Source organism: Cyrtonyx montezumae, unplaced genomic scaffold, assembly GCF_038088225.1.
Source record: "Cyrtonyx montezumae isolate F1298 unplaced genomic scaffold, pur_monq_1.0 scaffold_39, whole genome shotgun sequence".
Taxonomy (NCBI): Eukaryota; Metazoa; Chordata; class Aves; order Galliformes; family Odontophoridae; genus Cyrtonyx; species Cyrtonyx montezumae.
This window is the reverse complement of record NW_027072044.1, coordinates 1,253,730-1,266,555: the sequence shown is the minus strand read 5'-3', so window position 1 is coordinate 1,266,555 and position 12,826 is coordinate 1,253,730. Positions and strand designations below refer to the sequence as shown.

Here is a 12,826-nt window from a genome sequence, read left to right as displayed (position 1 = left end):
GGCTGTGTCCAGTTGCAGGGTTGGAGGACTGCGAGCAGCTGAAGCTGCGGGGTAGAGGGATGGTAGCAAAGAAGCAGAGACGGAGTCACGTGTAGCTCTGTCAGTTGCTGACATTTATTGCACGGGATGGGCTGGATGGAAAGGTGACGCTTGGAGTGGGACCCCAGACCCCTGGCCCTGCAGCTACAGGAAGGCAGGCGGGCGTGGGGCTCGCTGTGTACATTCAACCTGGAAGGCTCCAGTGTGCCAGGCAGGGGCATACGTGCATGCATACACCCATGCACACTTCCATCCATCTGTGCACACACACACACACACACGGGCACACTTGTTTCACGCACAGTCTGTGCCTTCCCCAGCCTGCAAGCCAGTGGCAGCCCTGGGGCTCAGCTCCCCGGGCTCCAGCAGCAGAGGGGGGGTGCCTGGCTGAGGTCACCCCAGCCCCAGAGTTTGGCTGGCATATGGGCTGCTGAGTCCTCTGGGGCTCGCTGTACCTCGGACCCCATAACTTACCTCCACTCCTTGGCTGTCACCCCTCGCCATGGGTCTGTGGGAGGGGAGGCAGGGGCACGTGCCAGTGCTGGCCCACATGCCTAAGACCCCAGGGAGGTGTCCTGCGGATGCACACATATAGGTTTGTATTCAGGTCATATATATCATATACAGCGTTGATCACTGGGGATGATGCATCTGTGGCTTCTATGGGGCAGTGGGGTTTCCTCGCAAGGAGCAGAAGATGGGGCCAAACTTTGGTCGGAGGCAACAGTCCCCCCCCCCCCCCTTCCCTTGTGCCCACCCACGGGTCCCCGGCAGTGGGAGGAAGCCAGGGAGCAGGGGGTGGAGGTGGTCGAGGGGCACGGGCTCCTCGGTGGGGACGGAGCAGAGGGGATGGAGCTGTGTCTCCCCCGGCACCCCTGTCCCCACGCCCGTGGAGGTCACAAGTTGGAAGACAGCCTGGATTTGGCCGGGTCCGTGTCGGGCACGCTGCCCACCGAATCCTTGCGGGCCGAGTCCTGCTGCAGAGCGGGGGCAGGGTGAGACAGGGGTCCCCTCGAGGACGCTGCACCCCGCAGCCCAGCTGGGGGACCCGAGCCCGGCGACGCGGCGGTGGCAGCTGAGCCTCCACCGATGGAAGCAGAGGATTCGTGCACTGAGGCTGGGGGGCTGTGGGTGCTGCCAGCTGCCAGCCCGTGGGGCAGGGAGGGCTGCGAAGCCGACAGAGGCCGTGAATCCTGGCTGAAGCCGCTGGTGGGCAGCGCCTGTGTGCTTTTGTGAACGGCCAACCGTGGGGGAGAACCGGGCGTCTGCTGCTGGCTCAGCGAGAGCTGGGAGCCCAGCTGCCCCTTGGCCCCTCCGTAGGCAAACGTCCGGCTGGCCATGGGGCTTTGGGATGGCGGGCTGGCAGCAGTGAAGGCGCTGGAGGAGGTGGGCTGCACCTGGTCCTGCGAGGGCGACGGGTTGGCGTGGGGCACGGGGGGCTGAGGCTGCTGCGGGGGGCTCTGCTGCAGCAGCACTGGGGAGACGGCGAAGGGGCTGGGCACAGCCTGGGCGTATTGCAAGCGACGCATCATGCGGGGCGAGCCCAACGCCATGGAGCCCACCAGAGGGCTGGCCATCTGAGGGCAGAAGCTCATGGCGACGGCTTGCTGCAGGGTTGCAATGGCGGAGGTGACCTGGGGCTGCACCGGGCTGTACATGGCCGTGTGCTGCTGCAGCTCCGCCTGCTGCACCATCTCCCGATCGTACTTGACGATCTCCTGGATGATTTCGTTCTCCTGGTTGTTGAAGACGCCCGAGTTGAGGTCGTGCTGCACTTTGTGAAGCAGGATCGAGTTCTTTTTCCCTGCGGGAAGAGGAAAGGGGAGAGTGACGAGGCCCAGCATCGAGGCTTTGAGCTGCAGGCACCTCCACGCGCCCAGCAGGGCCCACGTAACCCTGAGGTTCCCTCTGGGTCTTCACCCATCCGTGGGACACGCTGTGGGGTGTGTGTCCGCACGACAGCCCCGCACCCCCCGCAGCCTTACCGATGCGATCAAGGCGGTCGATGGCCACGGTTTCGAAGGCTCTCCGCATCATGGGGTACTCCTCCAGCACCTCGTTGAAGTTGTCCACCGAGAGCGAGTAGAGGCGGCAGTAGGTGTCAGCCCTGACGCTGGCTGTGCGCCGGCCACGGGTCAGCAGGCAGATTTCTGGGGAGGGGAGAGGAAGGGAGCGGTGCCAAAGGTGAGATCCTGACGGGGAGAACTGGAAATGGAGAGCCGTGCTCAAGGAGGGACCCCCCAGGTGCTCACCCCCGAAGTAGGAGCCGTCAGAGAGCTTCATCTCCTTGTTGCCCTTGGTGAGGATGCTGACCACGCCGTGCTGGATGAAGTACATCTTCTTGCCGATGGTTCCCTCACGGATGATGTAGTCGCCCGGCTGGAACACCTCAAACTTGAGCTTGGTGAGCATGGCCGTCACAAAGTTGGGGTCCGCGTTGGCGAACAGCGGCATGGAGGCCACCAGCTTGCGGCAGTTGAAGTTGACGATTTCCTAGAGGGGAAGGAGGGCAGGGAGCAGTGAGGGGCTGTGACACAGCAGGTCCTCCCCCGCCATCCTCAGCCCCCGAGGCCCCACCTCACGCAAGGGCTCGTTGAGCTCCCCCAGGATGCTGTCCTCGTCGAACATCTTGCCCTGGTAGCGGTGCTCGTAGTAGTCGTGGATCTTCTGGCGGAAGTCGGCGGGCAGCTTGTGGAAGGACATGTACTGCTCCACCTGCTTGTACTGCGGGGAGAGACGGCCACGCCGGGCTGGGACCTGCACCCGAGGATCCAGCCCCCCCACCTCCCAGCACACGGCGGGCAGAGCTGCGCTGGGAACCACATCCCCAGTCCCTCCCAGTCCCACCTTCTCCTGGTACTGGCGACGGGAGGAGTCCAGTGACTGGATGAGGGCGGTGGCGTGGCCGATGAACATGGCGTAGCACGTGGCCCCCACGATCATGCTCAGCATCGTCAGCCAGATGTCCGTCATGCTCTCGGGCGCCTGCTTGCCGTAGCCGATGCACAGCATGTGGCTCATGGATTTGAAGAGGGCGAAGGAGTACAGCTCGCTCCAGGAGTCGTTCTGCAGCGACAAGGAGATGTCAGGCCGGGCCTCGTGCACCGCGGGCACGAAGCAGACCCCAGGGATGGGGGCTGACGGTGCACAAGGCCTCGAGGAGGCTCCTCTTGAGGAGGGGTATGGTGAGGATGAGGAGTGGGGAGCAGTGGAAGGGTGGGAAAGCAGACGGGGAGGAAAACAGAGTGGGGACAGGAGACTGGAAGAGCTGGGTGGAGCAGGATGGAGATGAGCCTGTCTCAGGGCTGAGAGGGAGCAATTAGAAGTGTGTCCCATTATTTATTAATAGCAGCTCTCTTGCTAATGAGAAGGGGATGGAAGCAGGGGACCAGGGCAGAGCCACAGGAGCATTCTTCCAATGCACTTCCTACATCCTGCATGTCCTGAAGCCGTGGCCCTGATCCCACAGCAACCACGAGCCTCCAGCAGCTGCAGCCCCTGTCCTGCCCTGGGGTTGGTGGCATTGCCTGTGTGGAACAAAGTGAAGGGGCCAAGCAGGGACACACAGCTCTCAGAAACCCAGCAGGCTGCAACAGGCACAGGGCGTGGGGATGAATTGGCCATAACTGGGATGAAATTGCCATCAGGTGCAAGCTGAATGGTGGGGATGGCCTCGCTGGGGGGGGGGGGGGGGGGGGGGGGCTGTGATTTCAGGGCTGTACGGAGCAGAGTCCAGCAATGGGGAGCAGCAGGAGGAGGGCTGGGGCAGCACTCACCACCATCCCGTTGATGGAGACCCAGCAGTTCTGGGGGAAATCCTGCAGCATGGGCACGAGGAACTGGAGGCAGCCGTCCCAGTGGCACAGCAGCAGCATCATGCCGATGAGGTTAATGATCCTCATCACAGCACTGGCCAGGTCGTAGGTCATGTGGAAGATCTGCAGGGCCGGAGCAGGAAGGCAGCATCATGAGCATGACAACCCCAGCTCTGTGCTGGGGGGATTTTGGAGCAGGGTGGGTGAGATCCCTGCATCCTCCACCCTGCAGCCTGCCCAGCACCACCAGACTCCCCCTAGATGTCTGCAGGATGAACTAAGCACAGAATCCCTGCCATCAGCCAACGCTGGCTGTCACCAGATGTGCCTGCCCTGGGTCCAGCTCTGAAGCACCAGATGCAGCCCCATCTCTGCAGTGGTGTATTAGTCAGGTTCAAGGTGCACGGTGACCCCAAAGCACAGCCCCTGTCTGCCCATGGTGACAGTGGGGTCGGCTGCTCAACAAGAGCTGGGAAGCAGCACCAATCCCTCCCTCACCATTAGCAGCTCCAGGCGCCTGTGCTCCTCCCTCCTATTTTTAGCCAGCAGGACGCCTGTGAGCTTGGATCAGGATGAGGCAGAGCCCAGTGCTCTTGGCTCCTGTGTCCCCTCACAGTGACAGTCCCGTTTGTCCCCAGTGCCCCTCACCAAGGGCACCAGCACACTGCAGGGCTGGAGAGAGCCGTGGGTGGAAGAGAAAAAGCCATACGACTCATTCCTTCTCCTTCAAACTCTTCTTTTTTCTCCAAAAAAATTGTTAAATTCAAGCAACAAAAAGAAGATTACAGCCTCTACACCTTTCCCCTGCTGCCAAAGCCAAGGCTGGAGCCCCTCGGCACTGCGTGAAGCAGCTGGCACAGCAAGGGCATGGCAAGGGCACAGCAAAGTCACCACAACCCCTGGGCTCTAGGGGCTGCTGGGTCTGTGTGGGCACGCAGGGCAGGGCAGGCAGGACACGGGGACACAGGGCTTACAGGAGGGCCCAGAGGAAGGAGCAGGAGGAGGCTGTGGGCAGCTGGGATGCAGCACCCAGTAATAAATGTGGCAGAGGAGGGAGAGAAGGTTCCCAGACCTCCCGGGCTTGTGTGCAGAGACAGCTCTACGCTGCAGCACGTACCTGCATGGCCACATCTGTCAGAGCTGTCAGGAGCTGCAGCCCACACGTTGGAGCTGAGCACGCTGCAGCCAGGCACCCAGCACAGCCCCTGCTGCACCCCAGGGCTGTGCAAGCCCCAGCACCTAGGCACACACACACAAATGCAAACCCAGATGTGCACACACACACACACACACACACACACACACTCAGAAGCAGCTTTGTCAGCATCCCCACGGACCACGTACACTGCGGATGCAGAAATACTCTTCCAGCCCTCAGAGTGCACCCCACAAGTCCCCCTCTTGGGGCCGTTCATCCCCATCCCCGAGGCACTGGTGATGGTTGGAGCTCCCCAAGCACCCATGTGGGTTCAGAGCCCTCTGCCTTACCTCCTCCCACTGGTGGATGTAACGGATGAGGCGGGAGAGGCGCAGCAGCCGCAGCAGGCTGAGGATTTTGGTGAAGCGGACGATGCGGAGGGCACGGGCTGTCTTGTACACCTCCGAGTCGATGCCCTTTTCCACGATGAGAAAGACGTAGTCCACAGGGATGGAGGAGACAAAGTCAACCACGAACCAGGTCTTGAGGTACTTCTTCTTGATCCTCTCGGGGTCCAGGATGATCTCCGTGTTGTCCTCGATGACAATCCCCGTGCGGAAGTTCAGCACCAGGTCCATCAGGAAGAAGGTGTCGGACACCACGTTGAACACGATCCAGGGCGCCGTGGTTTCCTCCTTGAAGAAGGTGATGCCCACGGGGATGATGATCAGGTTGCCCACCATGAAGAGAAGCATCGTGAAGTCCCAGTAAAACCTGGGGGAGTGCAGGGGAGGGGGTCACGTCCATCTCAATGGTGGCAGGACCTGTCACTCTGCAAGTCCCCAAGGGATGAGGTGAAACTGTGCCACCCCCAGGTCCAGAATCCCTCTGCTGTCACTACAGGGCAGCACGTGACTTGAGGGAGGCTGGGCAGGGTAAAGGGGTGCAGTGTGGGGCCTCAGAGCTGCGTGCTGTGGGGTCTGCCTGAGTCAGTCAGCACTGAAACTCAGGCAAGCCCTGAAGCAAAAGTGGGGGAGACCCCGAGAGCAGGCAGGTGTCATGACTGGGGACCCCCCCAGCCACCAGTGCTCCAAGGGCAGCATCCCTGCCAGCACCCGATGGGGGACCCCGCAGTGAGTGTGGGGGGGACAGCAGCAGGTGGTCACGTCCAGCTGCAGCCAGAGCCAGGCTTTAGAGCAAGGAGAGAATGAGCAGGATGCACCCCCCCTCACCTCTGCACTGCTGCTGCCTCGACCTCCCCCACTTCTCCTGGCTCCCATCCTCCTGCTCGCCCATGTCCTTCCTGCATGCACCAAGGTCACGGCAGGACACGCAGCCCCGTTGTCTCCTGTCCCAGGGACAGGGCTGCAGCTCGATGTAGGGCCAAGCATGGGGCTGCCCACCTTCCCCCTGCATTTACATCTTGGTGTAGGGCTGGAAGGAGCCGAGCATCCCAGCTCGTGACCTTTCTCCAATGACACTTTCCCCATGTGAGATATCGCCATGGCAACCGTGAGTGATGTCACTGCTGCACAAAGATGACTTCACACCCAGGGCCCCTCCACAAGCTGGCAGCCAAGAAGGAACAGGCTGTGCTCTCCTCCGCACGGCCAGCCCTAAGGACCAGCTCTGCCTGCTGGCATAGCACAGCCCTCAGGGGGCAGCTGGGGGGTGATGGTGAGTGGGGGGCTGCAGGACCCCATAGAGGGCACGGAGGCTTTCCCCCCAGCTCCACAAGCTGCCCCTGATGCACCGAGTCCTACTGGGACATCAGCCTAACCAAGCAGGGAAGAGCAAAGATGAGATCACAGTGCCAGCAGCACTGGCTCTGATCCCTCTGCAATCTGCTGGGCTGGGGCAGAGTCTGCTGGGAAAGAGCAACTGGTCCTGAGCACCCAAACACACAGAGACAGGGCTGATCCCGAGCGACCTCGGAGGAGGCCCAGCTGGAATAGCAGCACTTTCTTCCTTGGAGGGCAGCGTGTGCATAAAAGAAAAGATTCAGTCCAGACCGCTAAAAATATCCAAAAACAAATTAATTAGGATCCTTGCTCCCCCCACCCCCTCAGTACTTCTGACCCAATTGAACTGCAGTGATGGCAGCAGGAGATGCTGGCAGCCACTGAGGATGGCTTCTGTCCTCACTCCATCAGCCACCCCAGCTCAGCACCAGAATCAGCTGAGGGACCCCAGGGCCCCATCCCCAGTGGGAGGAGAGGGCAGCACACCACGGACATCCCTGCTCACCCCCAGCACAGAATGCCACCACCAGCACAGGGACAACACGGCCACCACGGCTCCCATGGAGTCAGGTGCTGCATCCGATGGGAGCAGTGATTTGCAAACTTGTAATAAATACAAAGCTCCTGAAAAATGAGGACACGTGGGAAAATGGGTTACGAAGCCACTGTCAGGAGCTGGGCCCGAGCAGAGGTGGGGCAGCAGCAAACACACCCAAAAGACACAGCCAGGATGCGTGCAGGGCACTGCTCCCTGCAGGAACAGCCCCTGGGGGTGGGGCAGGGGTGGGTGCTTTGGTCTTTGCAAAACGCTCAAAGGCACCAACCCAGAAAGTCACCCCCGGGGCAGACAGTCACAGCCTTTTTTTCCTGATGAGTAAGCTGTGGCTTTCAGCCATCCATCAGCTCTGCGTGCCCACATTCATCCTGTTCCCAGCCACTGTCACTGGAGATAGCTCACAGCGGGATCATCAGCAGACACCTAGCAGTGGCATTTATGTTGTCCCCATCAGGAGTCAGAGCGAGCCCTGGTCACCCTGCAGGGCACGCAGCTGCCTGCCAGCAGTGGAGCAGCAGGAGCCATTTCACTCTGGGATGAGGAAGGTGGCAGTGCCAGCCCTGCATGTGCCCTGGGCAAAGCCTCACCCTGGCACAGGGAGCAGAAAACCAGTGGCACCTGGCAGAGCAGGGGAAAGGGGGTCCATCGTGATCCACTGAACCATCCCCGACTGCAGCTCACGTTGCTAATGCAGCTCTTGCAGTCGTCCTCCCTGGGCTGAACATCCCCTCTGGGCTTCCCAATGGGAAGGGACCCTCAGCACCCCACACCTCCCTAGCTCTGCTGGAGAAGCCACATCCCTGCCCCAACTCTTTGCACCACGCACAGCACCGTCTGCCCCCTCGCTCAGATCACTCTCAGGATGAATCCAGGACCCGGTTCAGCAGCAACCCCAAAGTCACTGCAAAGCTTGGGCCACAGCTGACCCTGGCTCCCAGCCCTGCTTCGATAGCAGCTGTACAAACACAGCAGAACTCGTGCCAAGCTCCGTGCCTGCCCCTTCTTTTAACCTCCATCACTGAGGACCAGAAGGAAAGAAGTCAACCGAACACAGCACCCAGCAAAGAGGTGGCTCTGCTCAGCATAGCCTGGGTTCACGACTGACGAGGTTTCTTTGATCAGATTTGCAGCTCATGATGTTGAACAGCCGCCCGTGCTGCTTCCTAATCATTCAGTATTTATGTAAACAGCGACTTTTGTTCCTGGAGCAAGCCTGCCCCTGAATTCTGCATGAATAACCACCGTGAGGAGACAGATCTCCAAATGACTCCGATTATGAAATGATGTCACATATGCAGATGGGCAGTGATGTTATCTTAAGATGGGAAAATAGGCTTTGCAGGGGCAAACACGGCTGAGTTCATGTTCCACGATCATTATCAGATAACGTATACGCACGTATTTATGGTGGGAACAATGTGAAATCCGCAGACACACGTGCTGAACATGCATGAGTGGAGTGGGCTCGTGGCCCCGCACTGTGCTGATCTTGTTTATTTTGCACATTTGTAGGCTGGGATAACGCATTGGTTCTCCTCGTGGCTCCTCCCCACCAGGCAGGGAACTCTTTTACGCCACATGCAGCATTACAGGAGCTCTGCCCCAGTGGTTTTGGTGGCAGAGGCTCTGGGAGGGGATGGAGTCGCAGGGTGACACCCCCAAGGTCGCCTGCAGGGGGGACCCGGCTCTGCCAGCACTGAGTGCTGCCAGCTTGCTGGGGCCACACCACTCCTGAGAGCTCCGTGGCCAAGAGAGGTGAGAACCAGTCAGCTCCCCAGTAACCCCCATGGCTGATGGGGAACCCACCTGGCACAGGGACACTGGTGCTCACAGCAGGATGGCACAGCTCCCACGAGGACACCCTCGTGACCACACGGCACTCACACCGTGGCTCTGCAGCACTGCTGCTCCCTGAGAAGCGAGCAAGGAGGGGCAGCACCCACAGTGGGATCCGGGCAGTAGTATCAGCCCCAGGGGTGCAAGACAGGGTGTGTGAGGAGAGCAAGCTGCAGGCTCCAGCTGTCCCTCCATGCACCTCAGAGGACGCAGAGCAGCACAGGAGACAACATGAGGCCAGGTTCCTGGAGATGCAGGCAGTGGTCCCTGCCACGAGCCTGGCTGATCAGCACAGACTCTCACTCCACAGCCTCCTCCACTGCCCTGAGGACCTCTGCATCGCTGGGGATTCACCATAACCCCCACAGCTGCTCACTCACGCTGGAGTGCAGCCCCCCAAGCCCTAGAACAGGGCAGAGGGACTCAGGGCTGAGCCACTTGCTGGCCCCCAGCCCCTTTGTACAGTCACTGGACCAGGGGCTGCCAGAGACATCAACAGGATCTCAGCCACCCGTCCCCAAAAGAACTGCACTGCCTGAGCTGTGCAACCCTGTGGAGCCTCCATGCCACCCAGGAAGTGTTCCCCACTGATCTCTCCCCACCGGGGAGATGGGTAGGAGCTGGTGCTGCATGACCTTTCTTCCAGGGTTTGCCATTCCTCAGCTGGAAGCTGCACCTCCGGGATACTACTCCTCCTGGGAAAGAAATGAATCTCTCCTCAAATGCCTCGAATCTTAGGGATGGGATTGGGCCTCCTTGGGGGAAAGGAAGCCTTCCTGAAGCCACGCGTAGCCGTGGAGGGTGCAGCAGGATACCAGGGCTTAGGGACCCCAGGGATGAACACGACTCCGTTCCACCTCTTCCCCCCCCTTCCCCCCCCGGCAATGACAGCCCCAGGGGCAGAGCACAATCCCCGCGGGATCTCCAGCAGCTCCTCACTGTGCTGAGCCGTTCAGAGGCCCTGGGAAGGACGAGAGGATGCCCTTGTGCGGGCACCCACCGGGCAAGCAGCGAGCTCCTGGCATCCCCGGATGGACGGCGGCTCCCGGGGAGGTGGATGCTCAGCCGCCAGCCCCTCCCTGCACACACGCGGCCGCATCCGCGCCTTCCACCTCCAGCACGGCTCAAGGTGCCCTCTCCAGGGCACGGCACGGCCTCCTCTTCCCAGCCCGAAGCGGAGGAGCGCGTTCGGGTCGCCCTCTCCATCCACCATCCGCACCGCGGCCTCTCGAGGACCGGGGATGCTCGAGCCCGGCCCCGCCGCAGCGATGCCCGCAATTGCTCCGCGCTCCCGGGGCGTCGGGAGGATGCACAACGCGGAGGGGGGCGGGGGGGGGGATCAAGGAGGAGAAAGGGGGGGGAGGGGGGGGAGGTCCGGCGAGGCTCGCACCTGAAATCGCTGTAGGGATGGATGATCCAGGCCCCCGCTGACTTGACGCGTTCCTGCTCCCGTTCCACCGCTTTCTGGGAACCGAACATCCGCAGCGAGAACTTGTTGACGCCGGGCTGGAGCATGGCCCCGAACTGCCTCTGCATGAAGCTGGCCTGGCTCCCGCGGGTCTCCTCGCCCGCATCGTCGCCTTCCTCGGCCGCTTTGGCCCCGCCTGGAGATGCACTACCGCCGACACCACCACCACCACCACCTCCGCCGCAGGAGAAGGAGACCTTGGGCTCTCGGGGCTGCTCCGCGCTGGGGCTGCGCGGCGTTTCCCCGCGGCGGCACTCCCCGTTCGGGGACCCCTTTCCCCCGCGGCCCCGCGTTCTCCCCGCGGCCCCCCCCCCTCCTCCTCCTCCTCCTCCTCCTCCTCCTCGCTTGGCCCCCTCGGCCGCCTCCTCCTCGGCCGCCGCCTCTCCGCCCGCTCGCATCGTGCGCTGCCGCCGAGGCCACCGGCGGCCGAGTGGTACCCGCCGCCGCGCCGGGGGAGGGCCGTGGGGAGGGGCCGAGGGCGGGCACCGGGACCGCAGCGGCTCCGCAGCTCCCCCCGCTGGCACAGCCCCCGGCTGAGCATCCCCGACGGCGCTCCCGCCGCTCTCCGCCAGCGCTGCAGCCGGAGGAGGTCGGCCCGTTGCGCTCCGCTCAGCCCCTCGACCAAAAGCGTCCGGGATGGAGAGCTCGGGAGCAGCACCCGAGCTTCTGCTCGGCCAAAAATTACGGGCAGCCGCGATTGAAACCTGCAGTGGGGAATGATCCTCCGGGGGCAATGCTGCTCCGGGGGCAGAAACGCAGCCAGGGCTGGGAGAGGTGACCCCAAAGCCTCCACACTGCAGCTCTTCCACAGAAACTTTCTTTGCTTCTCGGTAAGAAATTTCTCCCCAGATGCCTCCAAGCACAGCATCCGGGTCGTGAGAAGGAGTAGGAGAGGTTCTGGTTGGATGCTAAGAAAGAAAATCGACTCAGAAAGTGACAATGCATGGGGACGGGCTGCCCAGGGAAGCATTGGAGTCACCATCCCTGGAGGTGTTTAAGAACATGAAGATGTGGCACTGAGGGACACGGTGGGGATGGCTCATCTTTCCCAGCCTTACAGATTCTGAGATTCAATTCCCTTCCCACCCATCCAACCCGAGCCCCCCATCCCTGCAGAGTCACACAGCACAACAAGAGCCAGCAGTCACACGGGGAAGAGGTGTAGGGAGAAATGGGGTGGGAGCAGCATGGGATATTCAGGGCAAGGAGCAGCAGAGTGATGCAGGACAGACACGGGACAGCAGCCCGGCAGGGCGCAGCACGGAGCCATGCATCCCAGACTGCTCCCCACCCATTGCCCGTGGAACAAAGGGCACAAACAGAGCTTTGTGCTGCAGCCCGGGAGCAGGGGGCAGGCAGGCCCCACAATCCTCAACAGGGAAATTAAGCCACACATTGATTTTTTTTCTTCTCTCCCCCTCAGGACAGCACCCACAAGCACGAGGCTGGCTGTGCCAGGGCTTGCATAATGCACTGACGTGCAGCACAGCCACACTGCATGGTCAGCCCGGGGCACACGAGCTGGTGACACTGGGAGGGCAGCAGCTTTGTGGGGAGGGCCCTGGGCTGCCAAACCTACAGGCTCTGCTCCAGTGGGGCCTTGCCTTGAGTGTCTCTAGGACAGGGCGAAGGGTTTTGCTCCATAGGGAGGAGGCAGAAAGCTCAAGCAGCACTCTGCAGCTGGGAACACAGAGCATCAGCCCCAGTGCAGAGCTGCACACGACAAGATGAGCCTCCAGCACCTGCTCCCTGCGGGCAGAGGCCACACACCTTCCCCCTTCCCTGAGAAATCATTTTCCTTCCTGGGGAGAAGCATGTGACACAACAGCAAATGCAGCAGCTGGGAGTTAAGCAGCCAGCCACACTTCGTTGCTGCCACCAACCCTTCTCCATCCTGCCCTCACCTGCCCAGCCCCATATCTGCTCATTGCAGGCACTGACCAGACCCAGCAGCTCCAGGGTGCACAGCTCCTGCCAGGGCCACGGGCACCAATTGCTTTGCCCACGGGTATTCATGTGGTTGTTACTGAGCTCTCCACCTTTAGGTGTGCTGATTCCCAGCCTAAAGGGCCCTGGAAACAAACAGATGAAACTTAGGAGCCCTTTCAGGCTCCTGAGCCTTTTGCTGGTGTTTTCTGCACAGCAGGTGCTTAAGAACAAACTAGAATTCAATGGTCCCTCCTCTGCAGCCCATTTGCTTGGCCAGCCCTGCACGGACAGGAAGATGAACAC

At 61.3% G+C, this 12,826-nt stretch overlaps 1 protein-coding gene across 1 annotated transcript; it reads right to left on the bottom strand.

Annotated features, from left to right (window-relative positions):
- Positions 1-849: 849 nt before the first annotated feature.
- On the bottom strand, positions 850-11,007 carry HCN2 (hyperpolarization activated cyclic nucleotide gated potassium and sodium channel 2). Its single transcript, XM_065745887.1, has 8 exons — positions 10,517-11,007; positions 5,343-5,766; positions 3,816-3,977; positions 2,887-3,105; positions 2,617-2,763; positions 2,292-2,532; positions 2,025-2,189; positions 850-1,843 (listed from the first exon to the last, which is right to left on the bottom strand). Exons 1-8 carry the CDS (start codon positions 10,990-10,992, stop codon positions 936-938), a joined length of 2,742 nt encoding a protein of 913 aa, XP_065601959.1. The 5' UTR covers positions 10,993-11,007; the 3' UTR covers positions 850-935.
- Between the last annotated feature and the right edge of the window lie 1,819 nt (positions 11,008-12,826).